The sequence below is a fragment of the Artemia franciscana genome, chromosome 4 (assembly GCF_032884065.1).
Source record: "Artemia franciscana chromosome 4, ASM3288406v1, whole genome shotgun sequence".
In the NCBI taxonomy this organism is placed as follows: domain Eukaryota; kingdom Metazoa; phylum Arthropoda; class Branchiopoda; order Anostraca; family Artemiidae; genus Artemia; species Artemia franciscana.
Genome location: NC_088866.1, coordinates 54,700,355 through 54,727,867, shown reverse-complemented (window position 1 = coordinate 54,727,867; position 27,513 = coordinate 54,700,355). Strand labels below are relative to the sequence as shown.

Sequence of the window (27,513 nt, the reverse complement as noted above, 5' to 3'; positions counted from 1 at the left end):
TTTGCAATAACGTTAAAATCCATCTTAACGAATATCTGCATTTACATTTTTTATTCATTTTAGGTTTAATTTTCGTTTCATTTTAGGATCGTTTTTTTTTTACGATAACGTTAAGTCTCAACTTAACGAATATTTGTATTTTCATTAATAATTCCTTTGAGGTTTACGTGAAGTTCCATTCCATTCCATATTTATTTATTTAAACGCAAAAATCTTCAGAATATGACATTCCAGCCAGAAAAGCACGAAATGAGTGCTTGGCTAGGGCATTATCTATCCCATTTGATTTAAGAATATATAACAACTTATCATGATCAATAGTATCGAATGCCTTTTTAATATCTAAAAATAATGCTGGAGAAATTAGGCCTTTATGAAATGCATCATTTACCCGATCACCTAACTTTAGGATGGCTAGATCCGTTAAAAGTCCTATCAGAAAACCGAACTGCGTTTCGCAAAGTATGTACTGCTCTTGAAGATGGTTATACATTAGTTTATGAAGTACCTTCTCATAAATTTTGGAAAAAAAGAAGAAAGAATAAAGGTCGGTAATTGGCTGGGTCATTTTTTTTACTATCTTAGGTAAAAGACTATCTTAAGGTCGTTATTTTACGATAACATTAAGGTCCATCTTAACGAATACCTGTACTTCCAATAATCATTTATTTGAGGGTAACGTAAAGATCCGTCTTAAAGAATATCTGTATTTTAATTGATCATTCATTTGAGGTTTACGTTGCATTCCATCTTAGGATGGTTATTTTACGATAACGTTAGGATCGTTATATATATATATATATATATATATATATATATATATATATATATATATATATATATATATATATATATATTACTGGCTGAACGGTTCCATCACAGATGATGATTTGCCGCTAGTCCTGGCAATTACCTCATTTTCTGACAAGAGGTATTCGTTATAGCTTCTCTTGAACGTGTCAAGGGAAAGATTTTCTGGGATTACCTATACCGGCAATCTATTCAATGTGTCAACCTATCGTCCGTCATAACTCGTTTTTAGATATTCTTGGCGGGGAGTACCCTGCTCAAGGTAGTCCTAAGGAACTGTACCTCGGTAAGTTGGACGCAAGGACTTTGTTCTATTAGGAACGAGCTTTGATAGCTCCTCTGATGGAGGGTTATACATGTACTATTAGAAAATCTACATAGATGCCACGTCGAGGCGTTCCTGATTCAACTGTGGGGTTTTAGCTTTAAATCCATCTTAACGAATATCTTACGAATAGTTAACATCTTTCTTGCGTCTATTCATGCCTGAAAACCATGGTTTTCTAACATTTTCTTTTGCCATTTCAAAATTAGTGGTTTATAGGCAATATTACATTTTCATTAGCATTTCCACGTAGAACTATGAAGTTAAATAACCAAAAGAAACTAGTTCTCCCAATTTTTTGTTGAGGGGATGGATGTAATTTTCCTGTTCCACACAAAATGTCCCGCAAGAGTGCTTTCAATTTTTTAATGTCAGACTAATTTTAAAAGTTTCTTCAGTATCACCCATGTATACATTCAGTGATTCAGCCATAAACAACACAAATGCTCATTTAATTTTGACTTCATTTTTCATTGTGACTTGACTTTTATCCGTTTTTTTTTTTTTTTTTTATTTATTTTTTTTTTTTTTATTTTTTTTTTTTTTTTAGTGTTTGCTCAGGTAATATCTTTTACAGAAATACCTGCGCAGGAGGATGGATCTACTTTAGGGTTTTGGAAAATCTGCCTTGTTTTGTTTTATGGCTGGGGGGACCGAGGCAATATACTTGGGGGAGGAGTGACTTTGAGATTGGGGATGGGGGAGGAAGGCTGATTAAATCGTAGAAAATGGTTTCGATGGAGTCTCTGAGGTTTTACTATGTATTAAAAAGGTTCTTAAAGAGTTCTGAGATAAAAAAAAAAAGAAAAAGAAATGAACAATCAACAAGGAGAGAAGTAAGCCAGTATTTCCAAAAAAATTGCAAAAGAAGAGAAGGAAAAACAAAAGGAAAGGAGTACCTTCCTTATTCGAACTACAACAAACATGCTTGAATGAGGGCCTAATCTTAACTGGTTGTCCAGCATCAGCACCAAAAACTATTTATTTTTAGCAGCTGTAAATTAAATTTATTCGGATCTTAAGTAACATTTTCTCCGATATTTAATAGCGGTAGCAATTTATTTAATGAAACACAACTGCAGTACGCCGAAGGTTTGTCAGATCTTTGTTTCAAGCAACATAAAGCACTTTTTTTCAATTTTATAAAGAAAAATGTGATGGTACTAGTTTCTTGTCCATCCATGTAGCTTCACTTAGCGCCATTGTCTTTGTCATCTGCTCAATTTTTTTTTAGCTTGTGCTAGTTGCTTATCATATAGCTTCATTTAACACTATTTTTTTCCCCATTTCTCCAAAAATTCATTTAGATTGTCTGAGTTTTCTGGTCAAAGGACCCTGTTCAATGTTTTTTCTATTGCTTAGGCAATCTACCTACTCACAAGGTTATTCCAATAAAAACGTGATAAAAGGTTGTGAATGGTCCTGTTGGAATGCTCCACAATAAGTATTAAGCTGATACTATTAATAAGATTGTATCAGCATTTTTTTTACTCAATTAATGGCAGTAAAAATTCATGTATGGGATTATGCAGTTGTAGTAGATAACAAGAATTTTCAATCTTTCCACAAGTATTACACCGCCATTTGCCAAGACTGGTTTCATCAATAACACGGTTCGTTAGATTTTTAATTGGAAAAGTTGTTTTCAAATAAATTTTTTCAAGTTGCTTAGCTTGATTGGATGGGCTAATCAGCCAGACAGTTTCTGGTGTACTTGATAGATCCTTGAGACATCCACTAGTTTTACTTGGAGAACGACCATTACGGACAGAGTCTATAAGAAAAGAGGAAATTATCAGCCAGTGATAGGCAACACCAATGCAAATGAACATGGATTCTAGTATCAGCCTATTTTTTTTACTCAGTTAATGGCAGTAAAAATTCATGGGTGGGATGATACTACCCAAATGTAGGGGTCTGGGTTAACTCCAACATCCTACCTGTCTGTTTGTGCTGAATTGGAATGAATATAGAGATCTTTGGAAACACAGAGGGTAAATATAGAGGAAACACAGTCGGATAGGGTAATTTTCCTCTCGGAAGAGGTGTTAACGTTTCGCTTAGGATTAAATTAAACTATGTGTTGATTAGCAATAAAGAGTGTATTGAGTCTTCATGTAGATCATTTGAACGAGCGTGAAAATGATACTAAATTTTCATCAATAATACGGTTCGTTAGATTTTTAATTGGAAAAGTTGTTTTCAAATAAATTTTTTCAAGTTGCTTAGCTTGATTGGATGGGCTAATCAGCCAGACAGTTTCTGGTGTACTTGATAGATCCTTGAGACATCCACTAGATAGATCCCTTGATAGATCCTTGAGACATCCACTAGTTTTACTTGGAGAACGACCATTACGGACAGAGTCTATAAGAAAAGAGGAAATTATCAGCCAGTGATAGGCAACACCAATGCAAATGAACATGGATTCTAGTATCAGCCTATTTTTTTACTCAGTTAATGGCAGTAAAAATTCATGGGTGGGATGATACTACCCAAATGTAGGGGTCTGGGTTAACTCCAACATCCTACCTGTCTGTTTGTGCTGAATTGGAATGAATATAGAGATCTTTGGTAACACAGAGGGTAAATATAGAGGAAACACAGTCGGATAGGGTAATTTTCCTCTCGGAAGAGGTGTTAACGTTTCGCTAAGGATTAAATTAAACTATGTGTTGATAAGCAATAAAGAGTGTATTGAGTCTTCATGTAGATCATTTGAACGAGCGTGAAAATGATACCAAATGGAAAAAGATCTTCGTAATGTAGTTTCTTACGGAATGGTTTCAGCCTTACCGCTCATTTCCTTCATTTTGAAAAATTCTGCTCTCTGGTCGTGGTGTACTTCCTTTGTATAATCAGACAATTCACCCGTAAAAATTTTTGACTTATAATCCTGTAAATCTTTGTGTATGTACACCGATGACTACTGTCATCGTTTCATTTGATTAGAGAATATAATCGAGGCCATCATTTTTATTGAGAATGAATTTCAATTAGTTTAGTGTCTAATTTTTCTTGAGTAGCCGAAAATGAATGTACAAAATATAGAATCTGTTCTCCAGCAGCTCAAAAAACAAGATATAGTACAAGAGTACAGGATACTTTTTTTCAATAGTACAAGATACTGCTTTTAGCACAAGATATAGACTCTGTTCTCCAGCAGCTCAAAAAACAAGATATAGTACAACAGTACAAGATTTTTTTTTTCAATAGTACAAGATACTGCTTTTAGTACAAGATATAGACTCTGTTCTCCAGCAACTCAAAAAACAAGATATAGTACAAGAGTACAAGATACTTTTTTTCAATAGTACAAGGTACTGCTTTTAGTACAAGATATAGAATCTATTCTCCAGCAGCTCAAAAAACAAGATATAGTACAAGAGTACAAGATACTTTTTTTCAATAGTACAAGATACTACTTTTAGTACAAGATATAGAATCTGTTCTCCAGCAGCTCAAAAAACAAGATGTAGTACAAGAGTACAGGATACTTTTTTTCAATAGTACAAGATACTGCTTTTAGTACAAGATATAGAATCTATTCTCCAGCAGCTCAAAAAACAAGATATAGTACAAGAGTACAAGATACTTTTTTTCAATAGTACAAGATACTACTTTTAGTACAAGATATAGAATCTGTTCTCCAGCAGCTCAAAAAACAAGATGTAGTACAAGAGTACAGGATACTTTTTTTCAATAGTACAAGATACTACTTTTAGTACAAGATATAGAATCTGTTCTCCAGCAGCTCAAAAAACAAGATGTAGTACAAGAGTACAGGATACTTTTTTTCAATAGTACAAGAGTACAAGATACTTTTTTTCAATAGTACAAGATACTATTTTTAGTACAAGATATAGAATCTATTCTCCAGCAGCTCAAAAAACAAGATATAGTACAAGAGTACAAGATACTTTTTTTCAATAGTACAAGATACTACTTTTAGTACAAGATATAGAATCTGTTCTCCAGCAGCTAAAAAAAACAAGATATAGTACAAGAGTACAGGATACTTTTTTTCAATAGTACAAGATACTGCTTTTAGTACAAGATATAGAATCTATTCTCCAGCAGCTCAAAAAACAAGATATAGTACAAGAGTACAAGATACTTTTTTTCAATAGTACAAGATACTACTTTTAGTACAAGATATAGAATCTGTTCTCCAGCAGCTCAAAAAAACAAGACATAGTACAAGAGTACAAGATACTTTTTTTCAATAGTACAAGATATTGCTTTTAGTACAAGATATAGAATCTGTTCTCCAGCAGCTCAAAAAACAAGATATAGTACAAGAGTACAAGATACTTTTTTTTCAATAGTACAAGATACTGTTTTTAGTACAAGATATAGAATCTATTCTCCAGCAGCTCAAAAAACAAGATATAGTACAAGAGTACAAGATACTTTTTTTCAATAGTACAAGATACTACTTTTAGTACAAGATATAGAATCTGTTCTCCAGTAGCTCAAAAAAACAAGACATAGTACAAGAGTACAAGATACTTTTTTTCAATAGTACAAGATATTGCTTTTAGTACAAGATGTAGAATCTGTTCTCCAGCAGCTCAAAAAACAAGATATAGTACAAGAGTACAAGATACTTTTTTTCAAGAGTACAAGATACTACTTTTAGTACAAGATATAGAATCTGTTCTCCAGCAGCTCAAAAAAACAAGACATAGTACAAGAGTACAAGATACTTTTTTTCAATAGTACAAGATATTGCTTTTAGTACAAGATATAGAATCTGTTCTCCAGCAGCTCAAAAAACAAGATATAGTACAAGAGTACAAGATACTTTTTTTCAATAGTACAGGATACTACTTTTAGTACAAGATATAGGATCTGTTCTCCAGCAGCTCAAAAAACAAGATATAGTACAAGAGTACAAGATACTTTTTTTCAAGAGTACAAGATACTACTTTTAGTACAAGATATAGAATCTGTTCTCCAGCAGCTCAAAAAACAAGATGTAGTACAAGAGTACAGGATATTTTTTTTCAATAGTACAAGATACTGCTTTTAGTACAAGATATAGAATCTGTTCTCCAGCAGCTCAAAAAACAAGATATAGTACAAGAGTACAAGATACTTTTTTTCAAGAGTACAAGATACTACTTTTAGTACAAGATATAGAATCTGTTCTCCAGCAGCTCAAAAAACAAGATATAGTACAAGAGTACAAGATACTTTTTTTCAATAGTACAAGATACTACTTTTAGTACAAGATATAGAATCTGTTCTCCAGCAGCTCAAAAAAACAAGACATAGTACAAGAGTACAAGATACTTTTTTTCAATAGTACAAGATATTGCTTTTAGTACAAGATATAGAATCTGTTCTCCAGCAGCTCAAAAAACAAGATATAGTACAAGAGTACAAGATACTTTTTTTCAATAGTACAAGATACTACTTTTAGTACAAGATATAGAATCTGTTTTCCAGCAGCTCAAAAAACAAGACATAGTACAAGAGTACAAGATACTTTTTTTTCAATAGTACAAGATATTGCTTTTAGTACAAGATATAGAATCTGTTCTCCAGCAGCTCAAAAAACAAGATATAGTACAAGAGTACAAGATACTTTTTTTCAATAGTACAAGATACTACTTTTAGTACAAGATATAGAATCTGTTCTCCAGCAGCTCAAAAAAACAAGACATAGTACAAGAGTACAAGATACTTTTTTTCAATAGTATAAGATATTGCTTTTAGTACAAGATATAGAATCTGTTCTCCAGCAGCTCAAAAACAAGATATAGTACAAGAGTACAAGATACTTTTTTTCAAGAGTACAAGATACTACTTTTAGTGCAAGATATAGAATCTGTTCTCCAGCAGCTCAAAAAACAATCGGAAGCCTTTCAGGTGTTGAGTATAGAATGGGTTTCAAACCAGAAGCTACGGCTGACAGTCGTTGAGATAAATCCAAACATTTTTTTTTTATAGTTTTATTAAAATCAGAGGAATGGTGATTTTAGTTTCTATTCTAACCAACCTAAATATTTATTCGCACACATATATTCAGAGGGAAAGAAGAAAATCATCTTTAAGGTTAGTCACGTGAATCTTTTCAAAACGAATGAGAAGTGTTTGTTCTTTTCCTTTCCATCCCCATGGGAATATTGCTTGGCATATTTCCCTGAATAGTTTGTTGCAAGCACCTATGTTCAATCAATTTTAACGTTGTGTTAGTAATGTCGGTAAATATCAATAATGATTACTAACTAATTAGAAGTATTACTGTTTTTTAGTTTTTTAATTGTTTAATGTCTTGCAATTTTTTTTTTTTTTTTTTTTTAGGAAAACTTCCAGTTTCTGGTCGATAAACTACAAGAAGAGAAAGTATTCGAATATTTCACTCAGATGCTCCAAAATGCTAAGAAGTTGGCTAAGCCTGAAGTTAAGGTGAGATTTCATGTGGTATATAAGCTACCACGCTGGGCTCACACATCTATGTTTTCACGCAAAAACTGTCAGTTTTTGTGTTTTATGTAATATTTCATTCGTCTTTGTTTTTTTTCTTGTTTTTTTTTTTTTTTTTTTTTTAAGCACAAACGCAAGTTCATACGCTATAGCAGTTCATAGCTTGCGTTGAAAATTCTGAACTGAGCTATCGATACAATCATAGAGAAATGGCTTTCTACCCCAACAAGAGATTTCGAGTTTTGCCGTTTGTATTTTAACGAATGAATTGAATCTGTAATTTACAGCGTGGCATTTTTGTTGCACGTACTGTGCAGGACGCATTTCGCTTCAAGTGTAGTTCTGTTTTTATTTTGGTGTTTTAGCATAACGAAGGAAAAATTCGCAAAGAAGAGAAAACGAGGGTAAAACAGCCAGTGAAAAATAAAAAAAAAAAGATTTGTAAATATTTCGATCGAGATCCCCGACCGCTTCAGCGCAGGATAAAAATACAGATAAAAGTCCACAGGACTTTATAAATAACTAAACCTTAGAACAAACAATAAAACCAAAAGAAAAAGACTTTCTATGTAACGTTGAAATATGTTATTTGTGTTTTTGCACCAGGAATATATAACGGTGGTTAAGAATGATATCTTTTTAATTATTTTGTTTGTTTATGAGTGCATTTAGTTATTAGCGAGTGTCAATCTTTGGGCAGTATATTAAGCTTAAAAAAAATGTACGGAATTTTTAAGAGTATATTTATGTTCTACAATGCTCCGACAGATAGAGTAATGTCGCTGGGTGTATTTGTTCAGAAAATAAGGAAATTCAAATTTTGCTAAAATTGAATCCTCATTTTTAATTGAAAGCTTAACCTAGCCTTAATGCTGAGCTAAAACTTGCAATGAAACAACTTATTCTTGGTCATCCCGCCTATCATGTGCTTACGTATAGAAAAGGAGAAAAAAAAAAGAATTTTAGAGGTTTCGAGGCCATGTCTGGCACCCGTCAAAGATTTACCAGGGATCTTCCTGTAGGACGAGTATCCAATAAGGACATCTGTAACTGCTTTTAGAGTCCACTGTTAAAAGCACAACCGCTTGAAAACTAGAAACATCGACCTAGGGACCAGAGAAAAAGATTGGCCTTCAGTCATGACGAACGATATGAACCCGCATGGAGGCTTCTGCCTGTTTGGTTCGCTCTGAGACTGTGATTGGCTCTACCACGGTGAAAGCCGTTGCATATGTTCATGTTTATGAAGTTATGGATGCCATGTTCATGTTCATGAAGTTAGGTCCATAAAGTTCTAGATGTTGATGAAGTTATGGATGCCAGTCAAGGTCAAGCAGTAACTAGTTCCTGTCAAAATTAACATAAGTTATACTGTTAAACAATACTCTCTGTCATGCTTTTTATTTTCCATGTGTTGGATTTACTCTTTTTAATCTTGGCTGACAATATCCTCTGTGTGTTTCGCTTAATATCTACTTTATCTATTAATATCTATTATATCTATATCTATTAATAATATGAAAAAAACTTCGTTTTCTTAAAGAGTTAAAGAGGCTGCGTCCCAAAGTCGAACCTTAAAACGTACAGGAATTAGAAGAGGCAGTTGGGGGGCTGCCGCCCCCCAAACCCCCAGCTTTTAAAGACTCTTTTGTACAGTTTTTTTTTGTGGGGGGACTTCATTGTTACTAATTACTAGTTTCGGCGCAATGGTTCTCCTGTCCTCTTGTGTTTAACATTTTTCGAAGTTATTCCATTATTCATTCATTTCAATTTTTTGTTAATTAAAAGAGGGCCTTTCCGAAGCCAAGAGCGGGGGGTTAGCAAAAAAACAAAAAACCTGTACAAAAGAGTCTTTAAAAGCTGGGGGTTTGGGGGGCGGCCGCCCCCCAACCCCCCCACTTTTAAATCATTGTATAAAATAGAAAAAAAATAGATAGAATGACCGAAACGTTTCTTTTGCTCATAAGAAGCTAATATTCTGTTATCTCTCAAATGATAAGCAGTCCAGGTGTTAACAAAAGTATACACTTTTATTTTGATCGCTACGTCCAAAAGCCTATAATAAAGAATTTATTCTAAAAATGCCTTCTCATATAGGAAACATCTTTAGGTAATTATAGTAAATTATATATTATTTATCTTATTTAGCAACTATTTATATAAAATAAGTAAATATCCACGTTTCATTAAATCGAGAAAAACTTAAACTTCTTCAAAACATTTGAAAATTCGCCTAAAAATTGGCAATGAGCACTTAAAGGCTATAAAATATATACTTAAAGCACATTTATATCACACTTATTTCGGACATCTGGAATGGAGCTGGATTTGTATGATGCTTGCAGTCATTCTCGCCGTGCCGAGCTGATTATTTTGATGTACTTGAATGTTGATATTCGTAACTTTTAAGAATTTCAAAAATTAACATGGGACTATTAGACTATTAGGACTATAAGAAGACTATTAGGAGAGGCAAACCCCCCGCTTTTAAAGACTCTTTTGTACAGGTTTAATTTATTTTCATATTAATTCTGTACGTTTTTCTACAATCCATGGTGGATGTAATTTAATAATTCCTGTACTCCTCGTACAGGAATTAGGAGAGGAACCCCCCCCCCCCCGCTTTTAAATCATTGTATAAAATAGAAAAAAAAATAGATAGAATGACCGAAATGTTTCTTTTGCTCATAAGAAGCTAATATTCTATTATCTCTCAAATGATAAGCTGTCCAGGTGTTATCAAAATTTTTTTGATGTTGTGAAAAAAAACCTCCCGTAATGGACTTGAACCCTTGACCCGAGGATTAAAAGTCTCACGCTCTACCAACTGGGCTAATAACTTGCATGTGTGTAAATATAACTTCTCAATAGCTTTTAAAAATTTCAAATTAACATGGGCTCTTATGGAGAGAAATCCGTTAATTAAATAGCTAATGGGTGGTTTCTGGAAAACAGGGAAGGAGTCATCGGATCGAGCTGAAATTTCGCGGATAAGCTCCTGGGCCGTAGGGGACCTTAACTTGTGAATTTCAGCCCGATCGGACAACGTTAAAAGGGGTGGGGGGGTTGGAGGGTCGAAACTTTCGGGGGGTTAAGATTTTCCTACGAAACTTTCATGGGCACTTACTCGGAGAATTCCGCATCGAATGAGTCTTCGTACACCCAGATCCGATGTCGGATGTGACCTGTAGGCGTCTAGGAAAAAAAAAGTAAATGAATTTTTAGTGGCTATGCGTGGTTTCTGGAAAACAGGGAAGGAGTTATCGGATCAAGCTGAAATTTCGCGGATAAGCTCCTGGGCCCTAGGGGACCTTAACTTGTGAATTTCAGCCCGATCGGACAACGTTAAAGGGGGGCTTGGGTTGACAGGTCGAAACTTTCGGCCAGATTTTCCCCATGAAGAAAAAGTTGGAGGGGGATGAAATTTTGCAGGTTTTTTAGTTGGAGCTCGGGCTACGAAATGCATCCCTCCCCATCCGTCTGCGACCACTGGAACCGAAGATCGCTTAACATTGTCGTGTGTCGCCTCTTTATAGAGGCACGAGTGTGCCTCCTTGATATTAATTAATAATATATATTTTAATTATATTATATATCATCTACTAATTATTATATTATATTGTTATACTATTATATAATTAATTATTATATAATTTATAATATAATTATGTATCATATATGATATATGATATATATTATATATATTATATATATTATATATTATATAATTAATATACTTTTAATTATTATATTACTATTCACTATTATATATTATTAATATTATATTATACTATTAATATGTATTAATTTCAGAAGAATAATGTATCACCTATAAAGTTCAAAAATATGGCTCCCTTTCAGAGAATTGTCATGACATTGGGGAAAAAGATGATTGTGCAAATCTGCCGATTTCCTTTTGTGTCTCCGCTCGTGGCATTGAAATAGCCTTATACCAAAGACGTACTGCATTATTAATCCTTTCCTGGCTTATGTAAAAATCCTTGCCAAAGTTAAAATTGATGTAATCGATGCTAAATACTTCTGGACTAGCGCGAGTTATAGTGTTTTGATGAAATGTTATTTTATATATATATATTAATTATGTAAAATTATGTAAATAAAAAAAAAATTATGTAAATAAATTAATTGTGGAAGAAAAAACACACAGTTTATTTTTAAAAAACAAATAATTGGGATAGATAAAGCAAATTTTCTAATATGGTATATTTGGTGGTATTTTTCAGGTTCTTGTGGAAGAACTTGAAAAAAGAATGGAAGAAGTTCGAGAAAAGGGTATAGATGAAGTAGGTCTAGCTACAAAAGCTGCACAGAGCCAAAAAGCGACACAAGCACAATAGAAAGCAACTACTGGAAAAAAGAAGCTGGCGAAGGCCAGAGGTACATTTCATTTTCTTATATTTTTTTTGTTATTATTTTTTTCAGGTCTACTATTTTCACTAGTTTTTAGATCAATTTGTAAAAAGGATGGCGAGATGGAACGCTAAATAAAGCCCTCAATCCCTATTATTTGATCAGTCTCACTGTTGCGGTAATTAATTAAATGCATCCTCGCTATTGCTTCTCCTGAAACTTATTGAAGATGTACAGCGAATTTGACCCTTTCATATACGGAGTAATTTCTGTTGGTTTTAAGTTTTAATGTCACACCTTACTTTCAGTAAAAAAAAAACTTGTTTTTTTTTATCTAGTGGCATAAAATGGATAACAATCGTCAAAGATTTCTTGATAGTGCATAGGGCGTCGAACTTACGTTTGATGTTGACGTTGACGTTGATTTCTTAACCAATACTTCAGTTAATGTTGCTGGCTCTTTATTTACGTACAGGTAGCAAGCTTTTCGCCCACTTTCCTGGTAGCTTGAAATGAAACTCGACACCGTAATCTCACCGTAATCTCACCGTAACAATCCACGTGCTTCCACAGGGTTATTTTATGTCGTATTCATTCAAAATGTCGTGTTCAATACGATAATTATTGAATAATTGTCTTGCTGTCATTTGTCCTTTACTGGAAAGGACCTACGTGGTTCTTTGAAGCTTTAGACCCTTCCCCTTTAATTAGACCAATAAACTTAATATTTATCGAGAGTTCAAGTAGTTAAACTACTGTTTTTAAATCATTGTTATTATATTTATTACAGTATCGCAATTATTGTCAGTGCCAAGCCCAAAGTGAATAGAATTTGGCACAATGTAAGAGTCTGGTTCTCCCCCCCCCCAAGTTCAACTAATTGCTAGTGGGATATTTAACGCTTTGCTGTGAAAACCATCCTTGGTAGGGACGCTTTCCGCCCCCCTTGTCTACCCAATGACGTAACATATCTACCATACTTAGTTTTAACGTTTTAGTTGCATTGTCTTTTTTAGTGGATATATCTTTACCGGAAAAAAAGTTTTTCAAAGAAAATTCAGAGCTAAATTAAACCTAAGACTAGAGGAAATAGTTAGAATCAAGTCAAACATGTAGCGAGCAGAAAATACCCCAACTTGGAGCAAGGCTAACACCCCTTACGTGTTCTAAAAACCGGAAAGTTAATTACAGTTTGCTGAAAAATTTTTATTCGGAGCTTTGTGTTTTTATTTGTAATAAAATCAGCAAAAAAAAAAAAAAAAAAAAAAAAAAAAAAAAAAAAAAAAAAAAAAAAAAAAAAAAAAAAAAAAAAAACCATCATAATAACCAAGGCTACTGAAAAAACTAAAGAAAAGTTGATTTGATAATTCAATACATATTATTAGTCATTCCTTGAAGTCTTAAAGGTTTGTATATATTGACGTTTTAAAAACAGAAAATATCAAGCTTGAAAAAAGTATAACCTGAAAATTTTGAATGTGATTTCTTAAAAAGCGATTTTAGAAATACTTTAAGCAAACCCCTCTATAAGAAAGGTGATAAGATTAAGAGTGGTGATTACGGAGGCATTATCCTGGTTTCTCTAGGAAGCAAATTACTAAGTATGATGGTACTTCTTAGACTTGGAGAGGCTGTATATGAAAGTATAAAAGAAGAACTATGTAGTCTTAGTCAGAGGAGAGGATATTTCGGCCAAATTCTCTCTTACAAATTAATAATTGAGAAGTATCTGAGTCATCAGACACCTTTTGTCCTCAGTTTTTTGGATTATGAACAAATATTTGATTCAGCCGATAAAAGATCTTTAACGAAAGTCCTTTCCTTGTATAGTATACCAGACAAGTACAATAAAGTTATTAGTGCTATTTAAGAGGATAACATTGGTGCGAATAAGGTAGGTAATGAGGTAAATCGCCGATTCGGTATTGAATCAGGAGTTAAGCAGTGTTAAGTTCTATCCCCATTCATGTGGATCATTTTGATGGACTTAATCCTAAGGAGCTTAGCAGAGGCACTAGGAGAACATGGAATCAATTAGGGAAGTAAAATTCTCCTAGTCTTTATTTATGCTGATGATTTAAGCATCCTAGATGGAAATGCTAAATGAATGAATTTTCGGAAGTTCTGTGAGTTAAGAGCGCAAGAATAGGCTAAGAATTAATGTTAAGCAGACTAAGTCGCTAAGACTAGGATTAAGTGAGGAGGAAGGTTAACGAGAAGATGGATCAAGTGACCAGCTTGACCGTTAACCTTCGTATTAGTAGAGATGGTGATGCAGTGAAGATGTTAAAAGTACAGTCAAAACCCAGGGTGTTTTTTCACAGTTGAAAAAAGTTTGTAAGCTATAGTGATATCCGCTAGTGCTAGTTTATATTGATATAGTGATAGTTTATAGATTGTTAATAAAAATTTGGCTCTAGTTTTAGCTTAGTTATTTACTGGGTGCCATTCTTAGGGGATTATTTTGGATTTGATAAAAAATCATTTTCAACTATGATATTCAGGTCTAATGAATTAAAACGGGCTTTTGAATTAAAATGGGCTAGTTGTGGGCATCAAGTCATGGCTAATTTTAGAAAAAGCCAAGACAGATAGTCCACTTGAGTGAGAAGGAAAACCTGGCATTAATTCCCCCCTTATAGGGATTGTATAAAAAGGAGCTATAGTGATATCCGCTATAGTGAGGACAGTGGTCAAGTACGGTTCTGACCACTTTCTAGGGCTATAATGATAGATGATAACTAGGGCTATAACGAAAGAAATCGTTATATGGATAGGACACCTTAAGCGGATAAAGGATGACAGATTGCAAAAAATTCTAGTTGTCGGCCAACCAAAGCTAATTTCTGGTAGTTTCGTTTATACTGTTCTACATTATAACAGCTCGTTATTTTAAATTTAGTTCAATGTATTTACTTATTACTTATGCAATTTACTCTGTAAAGGTTGAATGTGACATCATAATCCATGAAAAAATGCTATAGATTCTTTAGAATCCCAAGCAAATAAGCAATTATTTTTCCGCTTTCACTCTCCCCTGATTTTTTTTTTTATCGTTTCCTGGCTTTCCCGAAAAAACAAGAATGACTATTCTGAAATATCCCCCGAAATCTAAAATTTCCGCTTTTTTTTAGTCTTTTATGCTTATATCGTCATTAAAATAAAGAAATTACAATTTTTTTTTGCTTTTTTGGCAAAACTAGGCCGGTTATAAATCCTGTATAATGTGTAGCAAATAAAACATAGTTAAGAATGCCTTCTAAAATGTCTCTCACGCCTTATTGAATATTATTAAAGCACTTTGTCTTTTGTGCTACCTCGCCAAAAATCATCTCATCCTCCATTCTATATCTCTCCAGTCCAAGAAAAAGAAAAAACGAGCTAAAACGAAAGAAATCGAAAGTCTTATTATGAAAGGTATTAATTTATATTATTTTTTTTCGATTAAAACGAATCCTTTTAACCAAAGTACAAAATAAAATTGACAAAATTATAAATCAATAAAAATTTTCTTCTGACGGACAGAGTCAAATTTGAGTACCTTCGGATTAAATGCACGGTTCAGTTCACTGTACCATCACAAGATAATAGGTAATTAGTTTTTACCTCATGCTTTATCAGGGAATTTAATCAAAACCATTTCAACCAAAATTTTTTATGTTTCGATGCACATTACTAAAAATACTAAAATCCTATTACAGGAAAACTAACTGTTTTCCTATATACAAATTCATTCTTCCACTAACTAATGAAAAGACTAAAAAAAAAAAACAACAACAACAAAAAACGGGAGATTTTTACAGAATATATGACACGTTCAGAAACTCCGAGATATGAAATAAATTTCAATAATTCAGTAATTTCAATATTTCCAAAAATATAACATATTCAAAATTATGATGTACTTTTTATTGAAGAATTACAGTAGCCTATCCGACCTTAATTGTTACCAGTTTAGTCAAATATGACCAATTTAGTGCAAATAATGACATTCAGTTGCTTGCTTTTTTCTTCCTTTTCAGGTTTAATGACTTTCGTTCTTCATTTTCCGGTTTCCAAGAGACTTTGGAGAGTCCAATTTTCTTCTAAAGAGAATTGTGGAGTTCTCCAAAGAAAAAAAAACAGGGATAGAGAAAGCACTGCCTATGATAGCGTAGGATAAAATTGTATTGAAAATATTTGAGGGGGAGAATGAATTTGTCAAAATACGAAAAATAATTCTAAATAAATTATAAGAACAATGGTCCAAAATCCCGAGATTTTGGGCCATTGTTCGGCCCAAACTGTGCTTTGTTTTTATTTTGACCAAATTACCACACGGTTTTCTTGAGTGTCAGTTCACAAAATTGTAATTTTTCAATGAAATTGGTAGTTTCGTACCACATTGACGTGCCATAACAATGAATAGAAAAAATAAAGGAAAGAAAACGTTAATTTGGTTTTATAAGGCCAATGAAAATTCTGAACGAAAGGAAACGAACATTTCGAAAGGACAACCGCATCTCTTCTTCAGCGCTACAAGAGAAAGTTAGTAAGAAACACGTTCCTATTTTCTGAACGAAAATGGGAACCAAATAAATTTGGATAAAAACGAACCACATGGAAAGTAACCAAAAAACAAATAAAAGCCAAAATTAGAAGAATTAAAAAGCTAAAAACCAAACAACAAAGAGAACCATCAAAAATGACAAACGGATAAGATAAAAAATTAGCTGAGTTAAAATTTTAAAAGCCAAGCCAGTCACCCAATGTATGCGATTATCAAAATTTCGGTGGAGATAGTTGTTTTTTCAAAATATCCGTTTTGTTTCGTCCAGTATTTTTATTATTCTTATAAAACCTCATTCTTATTTTTCTTTTATTTGGTTTTCAATTCTTTTATAAATGAAAAGACCCCAAAAATATTTTTAACACAGGAGGGGGGCATAAAAATTCAGGGGTATAGTCCACTTCCACCCAATTTACGCCAGTGGTACTATGAAATACCTAAAAAATGGCTTGACCTCTGAATGCATTAATCGGATATTAGCTATATTGGGCTCTCAGTAGTTTGCTAAGAATATATCAGTAGCTTGTTCAATAGTTCGCATATATAAATATCAGTAGTACACAGTCCATCTACATATTAATTATATATTAAGAATAAAATATAATTATAATTATTATAATTTAATTTATAATAAAATAAAAATAATTATATTTTATGTATTTAATTAATTTAATCGCATACAATGTAATAACAATTATATAATTAATAATTATGAATAATAATTAATAAATATTGGGCTCTCAGTAGTTTGCTAAGAATATATCAGTAGCTCGTTCAATAGTGCGCATATATAAATATCAGTAGTACACAATACATCTAAATATTAATTATATATTAAGAATAAAATATATAATTATAATTATTATAATTTAATAATTATTAAGATATAATAATTTTATATTCAATGTATAATTATATTTTATTTATTTAATTAATTAAATTGCATGCAATGTAATAACAATTATGTAATTAATAATTATTAATAATAATTAATAAATATTGGGCTCTCAGTAGTTTGCTAAGAATATATCAGTAGCTCGTTCAATAGTGCACATATATAAATATTAGTAGTACACAATACATCTACATATTAATTATATATTAAGAATAAAATATATGATTATAATTATTATAATTTAATAATTATTAAGATATAATAATTTAATATATAATTATATTGTATTTATATGACTCTGATTGCATTTAATATAATAACTATTACATAATTAATAATTATTAATCATAATTAATAAATATTGGGCTCTCAGTAGTTTGCTAAGCATATATCATTAGCGTGCTCATTAATGCACATATATAAATATCAGTAGTGCACAATACATCTACATATTAATTATATATTAAGAATAAAATATATAATTATAATTATTATAATTTAATAATTATTGAGATATAATAGTTTAACATTTAATATATAATTATATTGTATTTATTTAATGAATTTGATTGCATTTAATATGATAACTATTACATAATTAATAATTATTAATCATAATTAATAAATATTGGGCTCTCAATAGTTTACTAAGAATACATTAGTAGCGTGCTCAATAGTGCATGTTTATAAATATCAGTAGTACACAATACATTTATATATTAAGAATAAAATATATAACTATAATTATTATAATTTAATAGTTATTAAGATGTAATAATTTTATATTTAATATATAATTATATTTATTTATTTAATTAATTTAATTGTAATTAATGTAATAACAATTACATAATTAAAAATTATTAATAATAATTAATGAATATTGGGCTCTCAGTAGTTTGCTAAGCATATATCAGTAGCGGGCTCAATAGTGCACACATATAAATATCAGTAGTGCACAATACATCTACATATTAATTATATATTAAGAATAAAATGTATAATTATGATTATTATAGTTAATAATTATTAAGATATATTAATTTTATATTAAATATATAATTATATTGTATTTATTTAATTAATTTAATTGTATTTAACATAATAACTATTACTTTATTAATAATTATTAATAATAATTAATAAATATTAAACAATATAACTAAGAATATATAATAATATATACGATGTATAATAGTGCACAAGTCAGGAGTGTGCTATGAAAAAAGGGCTTGATTTGTTTACAACTGATTTTAAATTGGAGTGTTTCAATTTATATATATATTATTTCTTAGCTCGCCGTAAAGCTGTAACAGAATCCAAAGGGTCTTCGTCAGATGATGATCTACATCCTGCTCATAGAAACCATCCTGGTAAATATCAATTATATTTAAATACCTTCTCTGCCAAAAAGCAAAAGTGGGTAACATTTTACAGAGTAAAAGAGAATATTTCTGATGAACATATTAATTAATGAACATAATTTAATTGAACATAAATAATTGGGTAATTAAGTAACTTTTTCTGTATTTGCTTAGCAAATGTTTGTAATTAAATTCAAAAACCGTTTGAACACCTTCGATTGGTTCTTTCGATCCAGTTCCTTTTGAACAAAAATCCTCAAACAAATTCAAATTTTTTTAAGATATAATCTTAAAAATTCAAATTTTTTGCGGTAAATTCAAATTTTTTGCAGAAGCAGAAATTACTTTTTTTTCATTTAAGATTTAACTTCGAATGACTTTCCTTTTTTAGTTTTACATTCTATTTTTACGCTTTTCCGAAGTCTGGTTAAGTCCCTTTTCAAATTTCCCACCTAATTAAAAAGATTTCACAGAGTGTTAGTAAAGCAACACTTAAAATGACTACGGGCACTATAATCGTCACTTGTTTCCCAATCCGTCAACAATTCTGTATTTTACTGTATTTAATGTATATTTACTGTATTTTATTTGGAGGTTTATTAGCGCTGAAGTTTTTTTTTGGTCACAATTGACTTTTTTATTTCAAATGCAGTGTATAATTGGGAGGATATGATTTTCAAAATATATTAGGTTTTTTGCTTTTCAAAATTTCACCCTGTTTTTTAATGCTAGGTTTGCTTTTAGAATTTGGACTTTCACTTAAACGCTATACGCCGTCTATTTTTAAATCAAAATTGTGTCTGCTCTGTGACATCCGTATATTTGGCAATTTTGAAAATTTAATTTTGAAAGGTAAATATTTTCAGAGTGGAGCATGAGACGCAAAATGTAGGCAGAAAGTCTGTCTATTCGACTTATTTTTCTCCTGTTTTTTTGACATTTTCTTTATTTTTTTTTTTTTGGGGGGGGGTTACTGATTATTTTCTTGGAGATTGTTGCCTTCGAACTCACCCTGTTGTTTGGAAGACGTTAGAAATTCTTCCATGGTTTTAATTTAAAATCTATAATACCCCCCCCCCCCCAATCCGAATGCCAAAATGTATGTATTCCTGAGTTGCCTTTATATAACGGATATAGATTTATTTTTATTCAAAATATTATAGTTGTTTGCAATTCTATTACTCTCTTTTCTGCGCTGTGTAGATAAATTTATTCCTCCTTCATACAGTCTCTCAAATTGGTGCTACGTTTGACCATTCGGACAAAGACCTTTTTTGACATGCCTCTTCTAAAGCGACTAAGACCATACTCATTTTACAGATAATTCAGCAATAAATAAGATTTTTATCAATAAATATATATAAAGCAATAAATATACATAAACAATAGCAATAAAATAAGTAATAAGCAATAAACAATAGCAATAAAATAAACAATAGAAAATAAAATATACAATAAACAATAGCAATAAAATAAGCAATAAGCGATAAACAATAGCAATAAAAAAATAAACAATAGCAAATAAAATATACAATAGCAATAAATATACAATAAATACATGCTAAAGCTATTAGATCAATTCAATTTTCCAGTGTTCGCTAATTTGGCGAACACATTAAAAAGGGTCTACAGACAGGAACCTTATTAGAGGGTCTACAACAGGGATCCCCAAAAACTGAGTAAAACAGTCCCCGTGTATTTGCTGGAGCGATTCAGGGGGATGATGATGGGCAGAGGTGCCTTATAGTGATTATATAGTACATTACAGATAAATTGGAAAGAGTGAATTGGGAAAATTTAACTAACTGCCTTCGAAAGAAATTCGTTAACGTAACGATTCGTTACTAAATCGTTAGCATCACACCTGTTTCGTTTCTCTCAATGAGGTTTCTTCGAAAGTAATGGATGATATTTTGATTTTGTCGATTTGTCGATCTATCGCTATTTTTCCTTTCTATATTTAGTGCGTCGATGTCGATATTTTGGATCTGTTTTGACTCCGAACCACTTTTTGTTTTGCCAAGATTAAATAGCGAAATTGTAATTTATGAGCTTTTGCATCGATTTTTTTTCAAACTTCTAATAACGTAAAATCAATTAAGATCTAACGCTGAAATCCGAACCCAAACTTGGATTTATCTTTAATGAATTTAATACAGACTCCAATAGGAGCCAACTTTCAATATTTTGATATTTTTCCTTTCTATATTTAGTATATCGATATTTTGGATCCGTTTATGACTCCGAACCACTTTTTTTTGCCAAGATTAAATAACAAAATTGTGATTAATGAGCTTTTTACTTCGATTTTTTTTTTCAAACTTCTAATAATGTAAAATCAATAAAGATTTAACGCAGAAATCCGAACCCAAACTAAGCTTTATTTTTAATGATTTTAATACAGAATCCAATAGGAGCCAACTTTCTATATTTTGATATTTCTCCTTTAAATATTTAGTCTATCGATGTTTCGGATCCGTTTATGACTCCGAACCACTTTTTGTTTTGCCAGGATTAAATAACGAAAATTGTCATTAATGAGCTTTTTGCATCGATATTTTTCAAACTTCTAATAATTTAAAATCAATAAAGATTTAACGCAGAAATCCGAACCCCAACTAAGCTTTATTTTTAATGATTTTAATACAGAATCCAATAGGAGCCAACTTTCAATATTTTGATATTTTTTCTCTCTATATTTGGTATATCGATATTTCGGATCCATTTATGACTTCGAACCACTTTTTATTTTGCCAAGATTAAATAACCAAAATTGTCATTAATGAGCTTTTTGCATCGATTGTTTTCAAACTTGTAATAATGTAAAATCAATAAAGATTTAACGCAGAAATCTGAACCCAAAATAAGCTTTATTTTTAATGATTTTAATGCAGAATCCAATAGGAGTCAACTTTCAATATCTTGATATTTTTCCTTTCTATATTTAGTATATCGATGCTTCGGATCCGTTAATGACTTCGAACCACTTTTTGTTTTGCCAAGATTAAATAACAAAAATTGTCATTAATGAGCTTTTTGCATCGATTTTTTTCAAACTTCTAATAATGTAAAATCATTAAAGATCTAACGCAGAAATCCGATCCCAACCTAAGCTTGATTTTTAATGATTTTACTGCAGAATCCAATAGGAGCCAACTTTCAACATTTTGACATTTTTCCTTTCTATATTTAGTATATCGATGCTTCGGATCCGTTAATGACTTCGAACCACTTTTTGTTTTGCCAAGATTAAATAACAAAAATTGTCATTAATGAGCTTTTTCCATCGATTTTTTTCAAACTTCTAATAATGTAAAATCATTAAAGATCTAACGCAGAAATCCGAACCCAAACTAAGCTTTATTTTTAATGATTTTAATGCAGAATCCAATAGGAGCCAACTTTCAATATTTTGATATTTTTCCTTTCTATGTTTAGTATATCGATATTTATGACTCCGAACTACTTTTTGTTTTGCCAAGATTAAATAACGAAATTGTAATTAATGAGCTTTTTACTTCGATTTTTTTCAAACTTATAATAATGTAAAAACAAAAAAGATCTAACGCAGAAATCCGAACCCAAACTAAGCTTTATTTTTAATGATTTTAATACAGAATCCAATAGGAGCCAACGTTCAATATTTTGATTTTTTTTCTCTATTTAGCATATCGATGTTTCGGATCTGTTTGTGACTCTGAACCACTTTTTCTTTGCCAAGATGAAATAACGAAATTGTAATAAACGAGGTTTTCGCTTCGATTTTTTTTCCAATTTCTAATAATATAAAATCAATAAAGATTTAACGCAGAAATCCCAACCCAAACTAAGCTTTATTTTTAATGATTTTAATACATAGTTTAGTAGGAGCCAATTTTCAATATTTTGATATTTTTACTTTCTATATTTAGTATAACGATATTTCGGATCCGTTTATGACTCCGAATCACTTTTTCTTTTGCCAAGATTATATAAGGGAAATGTAATCAATGAGCTTTTTGCATCGATTTTTTTCAAACTTCTAATAATTTAAAGTCAATAAAGATCTAACGCAGAAATCCGAACCCAAACTAAGCTTTATTTTTAATGATTTTAATACAGAATCCAATTGGAGCTAACTTTCAATATTTTGATGTTTTTCCTTTCTATTTTTAGTATATCGATATTTAGAATCCGTTTAAGACTCCGAACCACTTTTTGTTTTGTCAAGATGAAATAACGAAATTGTAATTAATGAGCTTTTCGCTTCGATTTTTTCGAACTTCTAATAATGTAAAATCAATAAAGATCTAACGCAGAAATCCGAACCCAAACTTGAACCCAAAGAACCCAAATAACGAAATTGTAATTAATGAGGTTTTCGGATCGACTTTTTTCAAACTTCTAATAATGTAAAATCAATAAAGATCTAACGCAGAAATACGAACCCAAATTTAGCTTTTTTTTTTAAATGATTTTAACACAGAATTCAATCTGAACCAACTTTCAATATTTTGACATTTTTCATTTCTATATGTAGTATATCGATATTTTGGATCCGTTTTTGACTCCCAACCACTTTTTGTTTTGCGTAGACTAAATAACGAAATTGTAATTAATGATGTTTTTGGATCGGTTGTTTTCAAACTTCTAATAATATAAGATCGATAAAGATCTAACGCAGAAATACGAACCCAAACTTAGCTCTTTTTTTTAAATGATTTTAATACAGAATCCAATGTGAAACAACTTTCAATATTTTGTTATTTTTCATTTCTATATTTAGTATACGGATATTTCGGATACGTTTTTTGACTGCGAATCACTTTTTGTTTTGCCTAGATTAAATAACGAAATTGTAATTAATGAGCTTTATGAATTGATTTCTTTTCAAACTTCTAATAATTTAGAAGTTTTTTCATTATTATATACTTTTACTTTAATTGACATACTTTTTCCATTGCCTCTAGAAAGATGTTTCATGAAATAGCTTCATGAAATAAAGAAAAAAAAGCATGTTTTTTCAACTTAAAATAAGGAGCAACATTAAAACTTAAAACGAACAGAAATTATTGCGTATGTGAAGGGGGTTGCGCCCTCCTCGACACTTCTTTCTTTACGCTACAGTTTGTCGGCACTTGAAAAAAAGTTACTCATTGTTCTAATTAAATGACCCTTGTGTTTCAGGAGTCGCTTTTAAAGAATTCGGACAAAATTTAAACTTTAGCGTTAAGAGCGAGGTGTTAAGGAGGGAGCAACCCCCCCCCCCCTCATATTCGTAATAATTTCTGTTCGTTTTAAGTTTTAATGTTGTTCCTTACTTTGAGTTGATAAAAACTCGCTTTTTGTTCAATATCTGATCGTTTTTTAAATAACGCCAGGATACCTGTTTCCACCTCCACGGAAAAATTCTCCTCCTCACGGAAATATCCTCTAACAATTCAATTCTGATGAAAATGTACCCCAGACAATTACCCTTAACATCACCACGCGTAAAATTGAATCGGTAAAGAGAAAGCAAGACAAATAAAGAAATTTCGTATAGGAATTCTGGAAAATTCACCCAGTGTAAAATTGCTCCTGAAAAGTTCGCCCCCCTGGAAACATCCTTCTCCATGAAAAATTTTCCTAGCAGAAAATTCATCCTCGCCTCCCACCCGAAAAAATATATGCATATTTCCCAATAAAAATAACTTTTTTAAATTGAAAACCTTTCTCCAAGGGCTTTGGGGGTCATTTTATGTCCAAAGACATAGTTATTAGGACTTTCAACTATGCTGAAAAAGGGCTATCTCAAAATTCTGATCGGATGATTATGGGAAAAAAGTAACTTGGGAGGGGGTCTAGTTTCCCTCCATTTTTGGTCACTAAAAAGGGAACTAGAACTAGAATGAACCATTTCCCGACGTTCTAGGCCCACTGGGTCGATACTATCACCCTTGGAAAAAAAATAAACACGTATCCGTGATCTTTCTTCCTACAAAAATTACAAAACTCCACATTTTTGTAGATATGAGCTTGAAACCTTTATAGTAGGGTTCTTTGATACGCTGAATCTGATGATGTTTTTTTCATTAGAATTATTTAACTTCTAGGGGGTCTTTCCCCCTTTTTACAAAAATCAGACAAATTTTCTCAGGCTCGTAGCTTTTAATGGGTAAGACTAAACTTAATAAAACTTATATGTTTGGAATCAGCATAGTAAGCCAATTCTTTTTATATATCTAATGGTATCAAAATTCCGTTTTTTAGAGTTTCGGTTACTATTGACCCAGGTTGCTCCTTACTTACAGTTCGTTAATACGAACTGTTTGATTGTCCTTCAAAATCCAGATAGAGATCATTGAAATAATGATAGTTTTTTCTGCGCTACGGAAAGTGTTTTATTCATAAAACTTTACAGTTTAATTTTTTACTTAACAAATAGAAAAAGTTTCTAACTAAAGTAAGGAGCAAGTTTAAAACTTGAAATTAAGATAAAATACTCTTTGTATAAGGGGGGCTACCCCTTCTCAACACCTTGTTCGTAAAACAAAAGTTTTTTAGTGCTTTGAAAAATCTTCACAGTAAAACTTCACAGAAGCTTCACAGTAAAGAGTAGGGAGATAAGGAACAGACAGCCCCCTTCATAGAAAGAAATTATGTTCAAATAGGTTCCAAATCCGTTTCTTGCTTTCAGTTGAAAAGCTTTTTTTTGTATTTAATTTCTGATTGTTTTCCAAATCATACCCAGGCCTAACCAAGATATAATTTGAGGTACCGGTTCCTTAAATCCCTGGTTAATGGCTTTTAAAATGTGCAAATCAATAATTGTAGGTTGATTAGTACCGTCCTACGTCTAAATTTGCAATATCAATTTTGGGTAAAATTTTAATATACTTAAACAATTGGCGATGAATAGGAATTTTGGTGAATAGTAATTATGGTGAATAGTCCTTTTCAGTATTACTACTAAAAAATTTCGGTTGGATGTAAAGGAGTATTATTGTTTTTAGGGATGGAAATTCTGTGACACTTTTGATTCTCTGTATAAATGAAACCGTCACGGCCTCTATAATAGGATTTCCTTATCGATAAATACATTACACACGTTCGTATGTACATTGAAGTACTTCATATAAATAGAAAAAGAAAAATATTACCATTTAAAATTGCTGAAAACTACGTTTCTAAGAGTATTTGCCACCCCAAAGAAATTTCGTGGCGGGGCTGATGATGACCTACCTTGCCTTTTCCACCCATGTGCTCTTAGATATGGGATTGTATCATTTTAGCTGTATAGAGAAACATTTTAATTTATTCCTCCTCCCTACCTCTTTCAACATTTGTCTGAAGCCTCGGGAAGAGTAAGCAGTTTGTCCATTAAAATGTACTCTTGTAGGAATCCATCCAGCCCCCACCTAAACAATGACTCACCCCGCTCCATTACAGCTGATACGCAATTACAGATCACCAAACGTAGCCTAATCTCATTACAAATAAATCGAATCAATATGGGTTGAATTCAGCACTGCCACCGTTTGGCATTACCTCTTTTGCAACTGGGAAGCCTAAAATATAGTTATTGATTCTTTTAAATCAATTAGCTTCTCAGAATTTTAAATTGATTGTAAATTCGTCCTCTTCGGGGTAAAGTCGTTGTTTGGTGCCCTAAACCACCTAAACTATCACCCAACCACCACTGCTATTTTGGTGTCTGGTACCCCCTGGAAAATTTTCTGCCGGTGCCCTTGGTTTTTGTTGATAGCCTAGGGCTGAAAAAGCCCAAAGAAATTAGAAATAACTTCAAATATAAACTCCTGGCTCTCTCTCTCTGATACCGCTATTAAGTACCTAGATGGGCACTCAAGTCTAGGACACTAAAAACTTAAGTTTTCCATAAATTCCCTATGTGGTTTTGTTTTAAAAGAAATTGTTTACCCTACTATTTGATTACCTGCACATATTTGGGATGAAATTACCATTATATGTTGAAATAATACCAATTGAGTTTACTCAAGACAACAAGTCCTGATAGATATTCCATCTTCTACTTGCACGTACATATGCTTGCCTATTATAAGCTTCATAACACAGAATTGCCTTAATATATTTTCAAAGAATACCAATTGAGTTTACTCAAGACAACAAGTCCTGATAGATATTCCATCTTCTACTTGCACGTACATATGCTTGCCTATTATAAGCTTCATAACACAGAATTGCCTTAATATATTTTCAAAGTTAGTATGTTTATGAAATGTAATTCTTTCATCCTGCCTTAAACCTGCGTTTAATATAAAGAACTTGAAGGGTGGTTTGCTTACCCTATGTTTATATATGCTTGTTTATTCAAAGCTTAATTGTGTACAAATAGTTGAACCTATTGTCAAAATGAGTATATCTATCGTCAGTTATCTTTTTTTTTTTTTTTGCTTCATTCTTTATAATAACATCAAAACATCTCTAAAAATAACAGTCGTTGGATAAACTACAAATTTTCTCCTTAATCGATGAATAAGCCTAAAATCCTTCAAATTTTTTAAATTCTGCTTTCGTTTCTATGCACAAGTTTAAAAAATCCAGTTGACAATTCAAATTTTTCGCGATTAACTCCCAGGAAATATATTAACTAAAGAATTACTTAATCATTGGTTATTTCAGATAATTTTCTAACTACGAGTGATCTCCCCTCTTTTTCTACTAAGTAAGTGTGATTCACTTATGTCATTTTGATCGATCATCCGATAAAAAGACACCACCCAAATGATGTCAAAAACAAAAGGGAAATTTAAAAAAAGCAATA

The 27,513-nt window shown here is 31.5% G+C and overlaps 1 protein-coding gene across 3 annotated transcripts in view; it reads left to right on the top strand.

Moving 5' to 3' along the window:
* The window catches only part of LOC136026608 (condensin complex subunit 1-like), a 57,591-nt gene that overhangs the window by 24,762 nt on the left and 5,316 nt on the right, over window positions 1–27,513 (top strand). For all 3 annotated transcript variants that reach the window (XM_065703332.1, XM_065703330.1, XM_065703331.1), the window contains exons 7-9: window positions 7,448–7,552; window positions 11,815–11,968; window positions 18,681–18,758. In XM_065703332.1, coding sequence (XP_065559404.1) covers window positions 7,448–7,552; window positions 11,815–11,928 — 219 coding nt within the window. In that variant the 3' untranslated portion in view covers window positions 11,929–11,968; window positions 18,681–18,758. The remainder of the gene's footprint in view (window positions 1–7,447; window positions 7,553–11,814; window positions 11,969–18,680; window positions 18,759–27,513) is intronic.